Raw genomic sequence first — 12,854 nt, 5'->3', positions numbered from 1 at the left:
ATTAATCTGTATGTTTTATATATTATGGATCTAAACCATTAAAACTTAAGTTACAAATACTTTTTCTCGAATTTGGCAATTAGAAGTTTATTTTAAATAAAATTCACTAGCTGCCTTCAAAATCTAATGCTAGAATAGAGGAAATTTTAAAGGCATATAATTGGCAGTGAATGCACATGCAAAAAGGGCATGCACAGGATCTTACAAAACTTCATACAATCAATGTCAATGTCACAAGAGCTCACAGTTTCAAATCTCAAGACTGCAAATGGTTAAGTCTTATCTGGTCTCTACTCTTGCATTTCATTGTTAATAGCAAGACCTTTCTTTTGAATTCATTGGGTATTACCTACTAATAATGAACTAGAAAACTTGATACCATTTTACATAGACTATTGTTCTTGGGTTGCTGGTTAAAGGGTTAAAAAAAAGAATTTCATCTTCAGTCATACACCTCTATGGTGACAACGTGATTTTATTGTAAAAGCAGAGCTATGGAATCAGACCTTGGTTTGTCACAGAGTTGTGATTCTGGCAAGTTACTTCCTTAACTGTTAGTATGCTTCCCTAGTTTTCTTCCCCAAAATCTCCCTGCTAAGTAATGGAGTCACTGTATTTGAAAGTTCTTTATCTGTGAAATGGGGCTTTTTATTATTAATTAGCTAAAAAACAGTCTTATGAAATAATTAACAACAACAAGCTACACACACACAAACAAGCATACTAACCCCGTTTGTCATCTGGTTCTTGTTTGGTTTTAACAAGATCAACTTGTCTCCCAGTTATGCCTAAAGCTGCCAAGTCAATTACACCTTTCTGACTACTATCATGAAGATGGCTCTGGTCCACTATATTGGCCTTTGCTTTATTAGATTTCATCATGAAGTCTTTCAGTGCCAGAAGTTTATCTTCCTCTTCCTCTGTCATTCCCTAAAGCCAAATAAAACCATATGTTCTAGTTTATTTTCACAAGTAATAAAAACAGACCTCAGAATGACTAACAACTGAAGGAACAAATCACCCAATTTAAAACTGAAAGAGTCAGAAGGGTGAAACAATCAAGTGCAAGTGAAAAATAAAGTTAACAATACAGAATGACATGTCACTACTAAGATCTCCCAGAACATTCTATTAGGGCACTTTGTAATTTGTATCATGATTTATATCTTAACTTTCTTCCTAAAGGACAGTATTCAAACATAACTCATCTTTGGAATTTCCAAAGAACACAACGTGTGATATATAGTAATATTTAAAATACAACTGTTGAATAAATATTTATTATCTGAACAAAATTCTGAATGTATAATATTAAGCAAAAGAAAGTGTACCGACTTCAACTTTGCTCCTGGTTGTGTTGAGAAATGTATACTGAATGAGTATATAAAGGCATTCTATGATACATAAAATATACTATGCAACTAAAGGATTGATTGGAATGCTGCCTGAACTGCAGATCTGAGCAACAAATCCAGTAGCAATCCAGGATAACGGCTGAGGTCAGACTGCGTAGGTTCAAATTCCAGCCCTGATTACTACTTACTATATGTGTGCACTTCTATTTATCTATAAAGATAATTACTAGCACCCATCTTATCAGATTATAGTGAAATTTACATGCTAATCCACCTAAAATATTTAGCGCACTTGAAACGGACAAATACTAAGTAATCAATCTAAATAATTCATTGGCAACTTAAATATTCTGGAAAATGTGGCAGTTCTGCGTGTCTTTCTTTCCAACCATCCACAGAATCCTCTACTACATTTTTATCAAGCAAAGGAATAAAAAACATTCATTTAATAAAATGTCAGTTCTCCTGAGGCCTCAATCTAGAATCCCACTAGAGTTTAGAGTCATATTCACAATTCTCAGGCAGACTATGATAAAACCAACCCTAGGAGGGCACAAAGCTAAAAAACATGAAATAAAATTGCATTAAAGTACAATAATAATAGACATATTCTTGACTAAATCCCAGTGTTAACTTGCAACACTTAGTTTATTTTCATGTCTCCTCCTAAAATTCACTTTAAATAGACAATAGGTACTTTATAGCTAAAGTAAGAGCTCTCTTTTTGTTAGTCTATGTTTTAGTCCACAAAAGGGAGGGCCACAGTAAGGGCTATAAATAGTAATGAAGTACTGATATATGCTACAGCATAGGGGGACCTTAAAAACATTAAGATCGGTGAAAGAAGCCAGACACAGAAGGCCACATATTGCATGATTCCATTAATATGAAATGTCCAGATTAAGCAATCCATAGAGACAGAAAGTAGATTAGCAATTGCCAGGGGCTAAGGGAAAGAAAATGACTGCTAATGGATACAAGGTTTCTTTTCAGGGTGATGAAAATGTTCTGGAATTTAACAGTGGTGATGATTGCACAACTTTGCAAATGTACTAAAAAGCAGTAAGCTGTACACTTCAAAAGTGAATTTTATGGTAGTGAATTGTATCTCAATAAAAAAAATGTCAGCACTGCACCATGAAAAAACAAACAAATTGACAAGAACATTACAAGAAAGGAAAACTACAGGACAAGGTTGTTCATAAACTCAAACGAAAAAATATCCACTAAAGTAGGAGCAAACCAAATCCAGTGTACCTAAAAACATTTTATATATTTATATTTTATTTATTTTCTAAAACTACATTTATATATAGATACAATATGACAAAGCTATGTTTATTTCAAATAACCAGGGAATAAAGTAAGTTTAAAATATGAAAAATCAATCAACATATTTCAACACATTAACAGAACAGAAAAACCATATAATAATCTCAACAGATAAAAGACATTTGATAAAATTTAGCATTCTTCCAATAATCATCTTAGCAAGCCAGAAAGAGGATTTCCTTAATCTGTTCAAAAGATTGTACAAAAAAACTAATAGCAAAAATCACACTGAATGGTACAATGTTGAGAGTTTTCCCTCTGATATGCGAAACAAGGATGCCTACTCACACCAAATCTCTTTAATACTATACTAAATATCCTAGTCATTTAAATAAGGCAAGGAAAACAAAGGTATTTAGATTGGAAAAAAATGAATAAAATAGTCACTGTTCACGCATGATACAATTGTGAATGTACAAGTTCAAAAGAAAATGTACAAGCAAATTATTATAATTAATAAGTTTTATGAGGTTGCCAAAGGAAATATAAAAATTTTTCCATAAACCAGCTACAAACAAAATAATGTTTTAATTTGCCAATTGTAATAGCATTCAAAATAATCAAAAGTGACAAGCTGACTTCTACAGGTTCAATGTAATCTCAATATATCAACAAATTTTTATTGTATAAAGTGACAAGCTGATGAAAAAATCATATAGAAAACGTGTAAGAAAATGCTAAGAATCAAGGATAGCCAAGAAACTCTTGAAAAAGAAAAAAAAAATGTTAAGAACCAAGGATAGCCAAGAAAATGTTGAAACAAAGGAAAAAAAAAAAGCTGGGAGATGTTTTTTCCCACCAAAGATCAAGCCTAAGTTATGGTAACTAAAAAAGTGCGGTACTAGTGTAAGTCCATAAACATACCCACAGACTTCAGCTTCTGACTATGATGAAATCACAGGGACCAGACTAGTTTTACCCTTCCACTTTAAACAACTTCAAACCGTACAAAACACACACACACACACACACACACACACACACACAGACACACACTTTTCAGGCATGGGAAAACAGGCAGACAGGGCTACAATGCCTAAAATATTTAAAACTGAGTCCTATGACTGTCCCAGCAATACTGTCTAGAGTTGCCAGGCTATGGCAGAAGGAACATAGAATAAAACAGAGCTGATTTCAAGGACACATCAGAGTTCAAGAAAGCTACAAACGCTAACTCTGTGGGGCAGAGAAATGAAGAAGAGGGATCTGCACAGAATGAGTGCTTCAGAGGGCTACAGAAGGGTCTCCTGAAGTCTTTGGCTGAATATTAAACTATGTATGCATAAGGAAACTACCTGAGGCCATAGAAAGAACACCACAAGGTTAGGAACAGTGAAAGACCTCTTACTATACACAAAGCATCATGTTCTGAGAAGTCCTTAGCAGTGGTACTAAACTGACCAACTAAGGGTTGGTCTGGACCTATCCTAAACCTATCTTAACAAAGCTTAAAAGCAAAGCTTAAAAGGATGAAACTGATTCCAAGTAACTGTGCAGCAGAACAAGTCCAACACTGCAAAGCAATTCAACACCCAACATAAAATTCACAATCAACAGAGAAAGAAACTGCATGGCTGGAGGGCAGGGATTAGATAAAAACTTAACACTGCTTTATGTATCTTCTTATAGCTTTTGAATTTTAAAGCTGTATTTATACTAATCTGTCAAAAAGTACAAAAATAAAAATCATTAAAAATGAACTCATTTTTTAAAGGAGTGAAATCATTTTGTATTATTTATTAGAACCTGATTAAATGCATACAAATAAAACAGGAAGCTCTTGTAGATGGATCTAACGACAACAGTCCTTCCAAGAGTCGTCTCTTGATGTAAGTTCTACTGAAAATCTGGAGTACAGATTCCAACTCCCATATGGGTAACGTTCCAAAATTGTATGTTAAGTCTATTAGCTGGAACTAATAACATATTTTCCCATAGAAACAATGCTAGGCTGGTCTAGAAAGGCCTACTTTACCCATGATGTGTCTCAAGTACAGTCCCGTATAGAAGAGCACTGAAGAACTGTAAGCTAAAAAAAAAAATATGTAGGAGTGCTCATATTGCCTGCTTGCAGAAACTAAAAACACGACCCTTTGCTCTGTAGCCCTGATATCAGAAACAAGGACTCGCTGGGGGCGGGGGCTCAGGCCTGTAATCCCAGCACTTTGGGAGGCCAAGGCAGGCAGATCACCTGAGGTTGGGAGTTCACGACCAGCCTGACCAACATGGAGAAACCCCATCTCTACTAAAAATACAAAAGTAGACAGGCCTGGCGGCACATGCCTGTAATCCCAGCTACTCTGGAGGCTCAGACAGGAGAATCACTTGAACCCGGGAGGCGGAGGTTGTGGTGAGCCGAGATCGTGCCATTCACTGTAGCCTGGGCAACAACAAACTCCATCTCAATAAAGAAGAGAAGGAAAAAGAGAAAGAGAAAGGGGAAGGGGAAGGGGAAGGGGAAGAGGAAGAGGGAAGAGAGAAGAGAAAAAAGAAACAAGGACTCAATTCCTATCTCCAAAGCCTCCCCTGGATCTAAGTCTCTGCTAGTGATCCTAAGAAACTCAGGTAGCACAGGGACCAAAATGAAATGACGGTAGAGAAAAGGCTTGTAAGGCGCTGGAGGAGATCAAATGCACATGAGCTTCTTCCTAAGTCTGTATAAAATCCAAGCAAGCTTCTGAGTCTTAGCTCTATGTCCTCTGTTTATTTTACTTTAGAGGCAACACAGCATAGTGTAGGAGTGTAGGCTTTGGAATCAGGTAGGTTTAGATTGAAATGCCAACTCTGAAACTTACTGTACTATCTGAACATAAGCAAGTTAACTACCTTCCTTGTGTCTCCATTCCCTTATCTACAAAACAGGAATAACATCTGTTGCTCAAATTTGTTTTAAGGATAGTCAAAAACATGGAAATCACAAACTACAGTGGTAAAGTCGTTGTTGGCTTTCAAAAAACCGGAAGCTGGTGTTGTTCTGCTGTTATTTCTGGTAAGAATTTCAGAGATTCTGGCCTGCTCTCCCTTCTATTAGCAGTGCTTATCTCTTGAACAGAGGATTGTCCCCTAACCTTTAGGAGTCTCCTAAAGCCATTGGCACCAGAGATAACATAAAATGGGGGATTGTTTGTTCCTCTTTTTCCACTCAGACAAATGAGAGGATCACTGACAGACCAATGAAGATACCACGCACTGACATTTCAGAGGAATATGGGTCAGTGAGCTTTAGTGATTTGTATCATGGCACCCAGTAATGCTGGCTGGCATTGAGGGAGCAGCAGTGGTAGAAGCGGTTAGAAGAACTGTAGGAAGCAGGAAGTAGAACGGCTATGGAAATTGTTCCTTCCCACTCCCTCCTGTTACCAGTGTCAAAACCTACACCTTAGCAAGGTAAAAAGAAGAGATGAGGGGCTAGGGTAGCCCCATGAGGTAAAGTAATGACTGACAAGGAAAAGAAAATGTCAGGATGAAGGTTTGTTTTGTTGTTTCTTGAGACGGAGTTTTGCTCTGTCACCCAGGCTGGAGTGCAATGGCACGATCTTGGCTCATTGCAACCTCTGTCTCTCAGGTTCAAGCGATTTCCCTGCCTCAGCCTCCCAAGTAGCTGGGACCACAGGTGCACACCACCACGCCCAGCCAATTCTGGGGATTTTTAGTAGAGACAGCATTTTACCATGTCAGCCAGGCTGGTCTCAAAACTCCAACCTCGTGATCTGCCCGCCTCAGCCTCCCAAAGTGCTGAGATTACAGGCATGAGCCACCACACCAGGCCCAGAATGAAGGTTTTTAAATTAATATATAGGATAGGTAGGGGAGAGAGAAATAGAGTCACAATGGCCAAGCCTGAAGAAACATTTAGATTGAGATGGTTTTTACTGCACACTGAAATCTCTTTGGTAAGGATTACTTACTCGGGAGAAACATCAGAAAAATGTGATTCACATTAAAAAATCAGGAAACAACAGGTGCTGGAGAGGATGTGGAGAAATAGGAACACTTTTACACTGTTGGTGGGACTGTAAACTAGTTCAACCATTGTGGAAAACAGTGTGGCGATACCTCAAGGATCTAGAACTAGAAACACCATATGACCCAGCCATCCCATTAATGGGGATATACCCAAAGGATTTTAAGTCATGCTGCTATAAAGACACATGCACACATATGTTTATTGCGGCACTATTCACAATAGCAAAGACTTGGAATCAACCCAAATGTCCATCAGTGACAGACTAGATTAAGAAAATGTGGCACATATACACCATGGAATACTATGCAGCCATAAAAAAGGATGAGTTCGTGTCCTTTGCAGGGACATGGATGCAGCTGGAAACCATCATTCTCAGCAAACTATCGCAAGAACAGAAAACCAAATACCACATGTTCTCACTCATAGGTGGGAATTGAACAATGAGATCACTTGGACACAGGTAGGGGAGCATCACACACCGGGTCCTATTGTGGGGAGGGGGTAGGAGGAAGGGATAGCATTAGGAGATATACCTAATGTAAATGACGAGTTAATGGGTGCAGCATACCAACATGGCACATGTATACATATGTAACAAACCTGCACGTTGTGCACATGTACCCTATAAAGTATAATAATAATTTTGTAAAAAATGAATGAAAGGAAAGTAAAAAGAAAGATTGGTATTCTTTATCTTTCATTCTTTTTTTTAAATTGTAGAACCAAAAAAAAGAAAAATGTGCTTCAGAATCCAATTTTCCACAAATTGCTTTCTAAAATACAAAACATATCTAATGTACAAGCCAAGGTTAAAATAAAACCCAAAGAAAAAGCTCTTCAGGAATTCAAGTCACATCAAACTAAGTCTTTAAAATTTCCATTATGGCTCATAGAGCATATATTCAGCAACTGTATTCTTTATTTTTAACCATTTTTATTCCTATCTTGGCTTCCCTAAGTTCCACATATCCCTCATGAAACAAGATGTAAATTTAGATTTAATATTTCTTTTTTTCTTGGCTTCCCAAAGTGGTGGGATTACAGGCATGAGCCAACATGCCTGGCCTAGACTTCATATATTTATTTCTTGTTTTTTCTCTAAAAAGCAAAATGGGATACATGTACAGAACATGCAGGTTTGTTACATAGGTATACGTGTGCTATGGTGGTTTGCTTCACCTACTGACCCATCCTCTAAGTTCCCTCCCCTCACCCTCCACCCCTCAACAGGCCCTGGTTTGTGTTGTTTCCCTCTCCATGTCCATGTGTTCTCATTGTTCAACTCCCACTTATGAGTGAGAACATGTAGTGTTTGGTTTCCTGTTCCTGTGTTTGCTGAGGATAATGGCTTCCAGTTTAATCCATGTCCCTGCAAAGGACATGCTCTCATTCCTTTTTATGGCTGTGTAGTGTTCCATGGTGTATATGTACCACATTTTCTTTATCCAGTCTATCATTGATGGGCATTTGGGTTGGTTCCATGTCTTTGCTATTGTAAATAGTGCTGCAATAAACATACATATGCATGTGTCTTTATAGTAGAATGATTTACATTTCTCTGGGTATAAGCCCAGTAATGGGATTGCTGGGTCAAATGGTATTTCTGGTTGTAGACCCTTGAGGAATCACCATACTGTCTTCCACAATGGTTGAACTAATTTATACTCCCACCGACAGTATAAAAGTGTTCCTATTTCTCCACAGCCTCCCCAGGATCTATTTTTTCCTGACTTTTTTTTTTTTTGGAGACAGAGTCTCACTCTGTCACCCAGGCTGGAGTGCAGTGGCGCGATCTCTGCTTACTGCAACCTGCACCTCCCAGGTTCAAGCGATTCTCCTGCCTCAGCCTCCCGAGTAGCTGGGATTACAGGCACAGAACACTACGTATGGCTAATTTTTGTATTTTTAGTAGAGATGGGGTTTCACCATGTTGGCCAGTCTGGTCTGGAACTCCTGACCTCAGGTGATCCACCCACCTTGGCCTCCCAAAGTGCTGGGTTTATAGGCCTGAGCCACAGTGCCTGGCCCGTTTCCTGACTTTTTAGTAACTGCCATTCTGACTGGCGTGAGATGGTATCTGTGGTTTTGATTTGCATTTCTCTGATCATCAGTGATGTTAAGCTTTTTTTCATGTTTGTTGGCTGTGGAAATGTCTTTTTCTGAGAAGCGTCTGTCCATATCCTTTGCCCACTTTTCAATGGAGTTATTTTTCTCTTGTAAATACATTTAAGTTCCTTGTAAATTCTGGATATTAGATCTTTGTCAGATGGGTAGATTTCAAAAATTTTCTCCCATTCTGTAGGCTGCCTGTTCACTCCGATGATGGTTTCTTTTGCTGTGCAGAATCTCTTTAGTTTAATTAGATCCCATTTGTCAATTCTGGTCTTTGTTGCAATTGCTTTTGGCCTTTTTGTCATGAATAGAATTCATATTTCTAAAGAGGCATTACCAATGCCAAGTGTAGTAAGATTACTTCCTAGTTCTAATAAGATTCTGTTAATTGATTCAAATTCATAGACGTTTAAGATATACCAGTAAACTGCTGGTCTATTAAACCTGAGATGCATTCTAAGTACCAGTTATTTCAGCTGTTTACAAGTATTAATTACAAATTTGGATCAAAATGAACCAGGATTTTTCTATACTTCATCTGTGTTTTGCAATGTTTCTTCCAGTTAAATTTCATTATATTTTTGGTAAGACACAGAACTGAATCAAGAATACTAATTAAATCTAAGGTTATTTCTACAGTCTTTCCCTCATTTATTTAGCCAGTAATTACGAAAGAAACATAACAGGTCTCCCATGATTCCTTATTTAGCTTAACCTGATACTGTATCATCATCTTAGTATTATCTTTGTTTAGGATTCAAAGCAAATGCGTAAGATGTTTGCCAGATTTACTTACTCATTTTTTAGGATGTAATCTAATCAATCAAAAATATTTTTTAAAAGCTAAATGGACAATTCAATATTTTTATTAAATTCGCATTTAAATGTAAGACTTTGGAAGGGTGATACAACCTGTGAGAGCAGCTTCTTCAGAAGCTGTGCTATGGCAGGATCCTCTGGTGGAGGGCAGTCGGGAAGAGAACCATTTCGTTTCTTCTGACGCATGTGAAGATGTCTGAACAAGCTAGTAATATCTTTAGACCTCAAAGCATAATCAAATATAGAACGGCTTACTGGTTCCTTTAAAACACTGAGCAGAACAAGTTTTCTTTCAATCTATATTAGAAAAATAAAAAGGATCAGCCAAAAATATAACATGTACAGTTATTTTCAAATTCAATAAATACAACTTGCGAAAAGTTAACATATTCATTTTCTAAGAAAATAATATATATCAACATCTTTGTGTAGAAGAAGAAAGAATACTAGTAAACTTTAAAGAGCTAAGGTATCTCTTACTTTTCATTGATAGCACTACACCACACATCTGTATCTATCATTGGAAGACTAATCATCCAATCCAGGAAATTCTAGAAAACAAAAAGAGCCTTTGCTAGATCCCAATATGTCAGACAACATCCTACACCCAAAACATACGTACAGTTCACAGATCTGACAACCACTAGGTACTGATCCAGGAAAGATGCTCAATAACCACAGGTCTTCCTTCAGTCATCACATTTTCCTGGTAGATTCAACCACTTCTAAAAACCATTGCTATCTCCATAGTGTTTATAAAATCTTTCCTTTAATTATCCAAAAGGAATACATTCCTTGTCAATGCAAATATAATAAAATGGATGAATACTGCCGATAGTAACCAAGATTATCTTCTTTTTTTTCCCTGTGACTCTAGCAGAAGCACCAAGAGGACTTCCTTAAGTATATTTAACTCCTTGGTGAAGTCAGTCAGTGGAAAGCAGCATAAAAAGGTACCTTTTCTCTAATCCAAATTGTAGAAAAATAAGATTCATGAAGCAAATGAATAATTAGCCTCTCAACTTCTGATCCTGGCCTTTCAAAATACGAAACAGTGACAAAAGAAAAAGTTCAATGAGCAAACTTTTAAATAGAGTTAACTACTCAAAAGGAGTAGATATCTCTAGGCCTAATTTCCAAGGAAGCATAAACTTTTCTAAAAGGGCATTTTTTCTGATAGCGCTATCCATCTTTCATGTATATATAAGTTGCTCTTGGTGTAAAAATAAAAAAAAAATCCTACAAACTCTATGAAATAAAGAATGATAACCTCTAGAAATGAATGAATCTATGAAGAAAAGAGGGTATAACCAAAACTTCCTAGTTTCCAGAGTTTATCCAAGGCCATTTTCTCCAAACAAAGAGAAGGCACATTGAAATACAAAAGTGGTAGAAAGCCAGACAGGTGTGTGAATTCCAAATGGGAAATGGAGTTCTGGTAAAAATAGGAACTTTCAGGATGTTTTAACAGCTAGAATCATCCTTCACCATTTCATTCCATTTAAATGCCTATCTTGATACTTTGCTGTCTAGCAAGATGAAGGGTATAAACACTGAAAAGCTAGGTGAATAATATTTGCCCTGTACATACCAAAGACTCAAAGTTTATCACCAAGTACTGCTAGAGGTGGGGCAGAGGTTGTGGTGTTGTTAGAATAAAAAAGAAAAGACATCAAAACAACCAGTTAGTGGTGAAAAACTTAAATTTGAAAAAGACTTTTTCTAATTTATTATAACTGGATGCAATCAGTAATACTTTTTAAAATAAAAAGCAGAGGTCTATCAACATATATTTTTGCTAGACTATATTTCATTTTTAACAGATGCTTTATATTACACAAAAGAAAATACATGAACTACTATATGCTACATTAGATATAACATGATGTAAAACATAATAATCTTTTGCACTTTTCTGAGCTTCAAAGGTGCTTGGTTCATTAACATTAATTAGCTTGAAAGAATATAAAAATGCTATCGCCCAATTTAAATACTTAAAAATGTTAAGAAAAATAGGGCTCTCTACACATTTTTTTTAAAGAGGCACAGTTTGGAGGAAAGACTGACTCCAACTTGGAACATGTATACCTGTATTATTGGTTGGGTAATATATGGGTTGAGATAAGGCATCAGTTTACAGTAGACATCAGCTGTACTTATTTGATGAGCTACCACTGTGATAAATCCCACGGCACCATAACGTATCCATAAATTGGGATGACACAAGAAGGGGGCTAAAGAGGAAAAGAAAAGGCAGGGATCAAATAAGTTATTTCAAACTATCGGGATAAACAAATTTTTACATTATAACATAACTGACAAAAGGATTTTGCCACAATGTTACTATCAGGAGCCTTCACATACTCAATTACCCTGAGGCATAAACTCAATCAAGTCGACACACTGTTTATAATATTCTCTTATCATAAATATCACAGCAGTACCACAAAAGAATAAAAACAGTTACCTCATAGCTGAGGACTTAAAATTTATATTTTTTTAGTCAGAACTAAAATTGTGTGGGCACTACTCATTTATAACACTGGATTAAAAACTGTTACAGACATAACAAGTCTCAACAGCATATAGCTAACTATTATTCCCCAACTTGTACCCCCACAGACGTTCAAAGACATATACCCTCTACCACCCAAAGGGCAGAGAAATTGGGGAGAAGTTACTTCTCCAAGCTACAGCATAAAGATGAAGGGAACAATCTAGCCTATCTGATATTCTTTTAATGCAGTGGTTTGATCAAATCTAACACATAACTCACAGTTACTTTCACAAGGCATTAATGAATGGAAACAAAAAAGCTGAAAACATGATACCTATTCGTAAAAAGTTTAAAATATGACATTAAACCAAAGAATTAAATGAATGTCTTTCCATACCTTTTATTTTAACGATTTTATGTACTAAACATAAAAGCAATGATTTCAACTAATTGACATTAGACAAACCTGATTTAGAATAACATCCAAACTTTTAAAGGCAAGAAAAATTGTATTAGCTCTGAGCATGCAAACACATCAGCATTCAGAGGATATTTATTTATCCTCTGATATTTATTTAATGTATATAAGAAATATACATTAACAGAGAAACAGGAATACAATTATAGGCTAATAATACTTATATTAAAATGGAAAGGAGAAAAGATGCATTCAAAATATCTCTCTCCCAAGGTCTCGCATTTCTAAATCTTCTAATTATAAATGAAGATGATTTTGTCTATTTCATAAATACCCTGCAGCCTCTGATCCATC

The 12,854-nt window shown here is 36.4% G+C and overlaps 1 protein-coding gene across 2 annotated transcripts in view; it reads right to left on the bottom strand.

Annotated features, from left to right (window-relative positions):
* The window catches only part of PIK3R4 (phosphoinositide-3-kinase regulatory subunit 4), a 75,058-nt gene that overhangs the window by 33,070 nt on the left and 29,134 nt on the right, over positions 1-12,854 (bottom strand). The window contains exons 8-11 of one of the 2 annotated variants that reach the window (XM_033212690.1): positions 11,674-11,819; positions 11,177-11,206; positions 9,679-9,882; positions 729-930 (exon numbers count right to left, since the gene is read on the bottom strand). In XM_033212690.1, coding sequence (XP_033068581.1) covers positions 729-930; positions 9,679-9,882; positions 11,177-11,206; positions 11,674-11,819 — 582 coding nt within the window. The remainder of the gene's footprint in view (positions 1-728; positions 931-9,678; positions 9,883-11,176; positions 11,207-11,673; positions 11,820-12,854) is intronic. The other variant, XM_033212691.1, reaches the window with a different exon arrangement.

This window comes from Trachypithecus francoisi, unplaced genomic scaffold (assembly GCF_009764315.1).
Source record: "Trachypithecus francoisi isolate TF-2019V2 unplaced genomic scaffold, Tfra_2.0 Lachesis_group0, whole genome shotgun sequence".
NCBI lineage: Eukaryota > Metazoa > Chordata > Mammalia > Primates > Cercopithecidae > Trachypithecus > Trachypithecus francoisi.
Note: the sequence above shows the minus strand (reverse complement) of the source record. Positions and strands in the feature narration are given on the sequence as shown.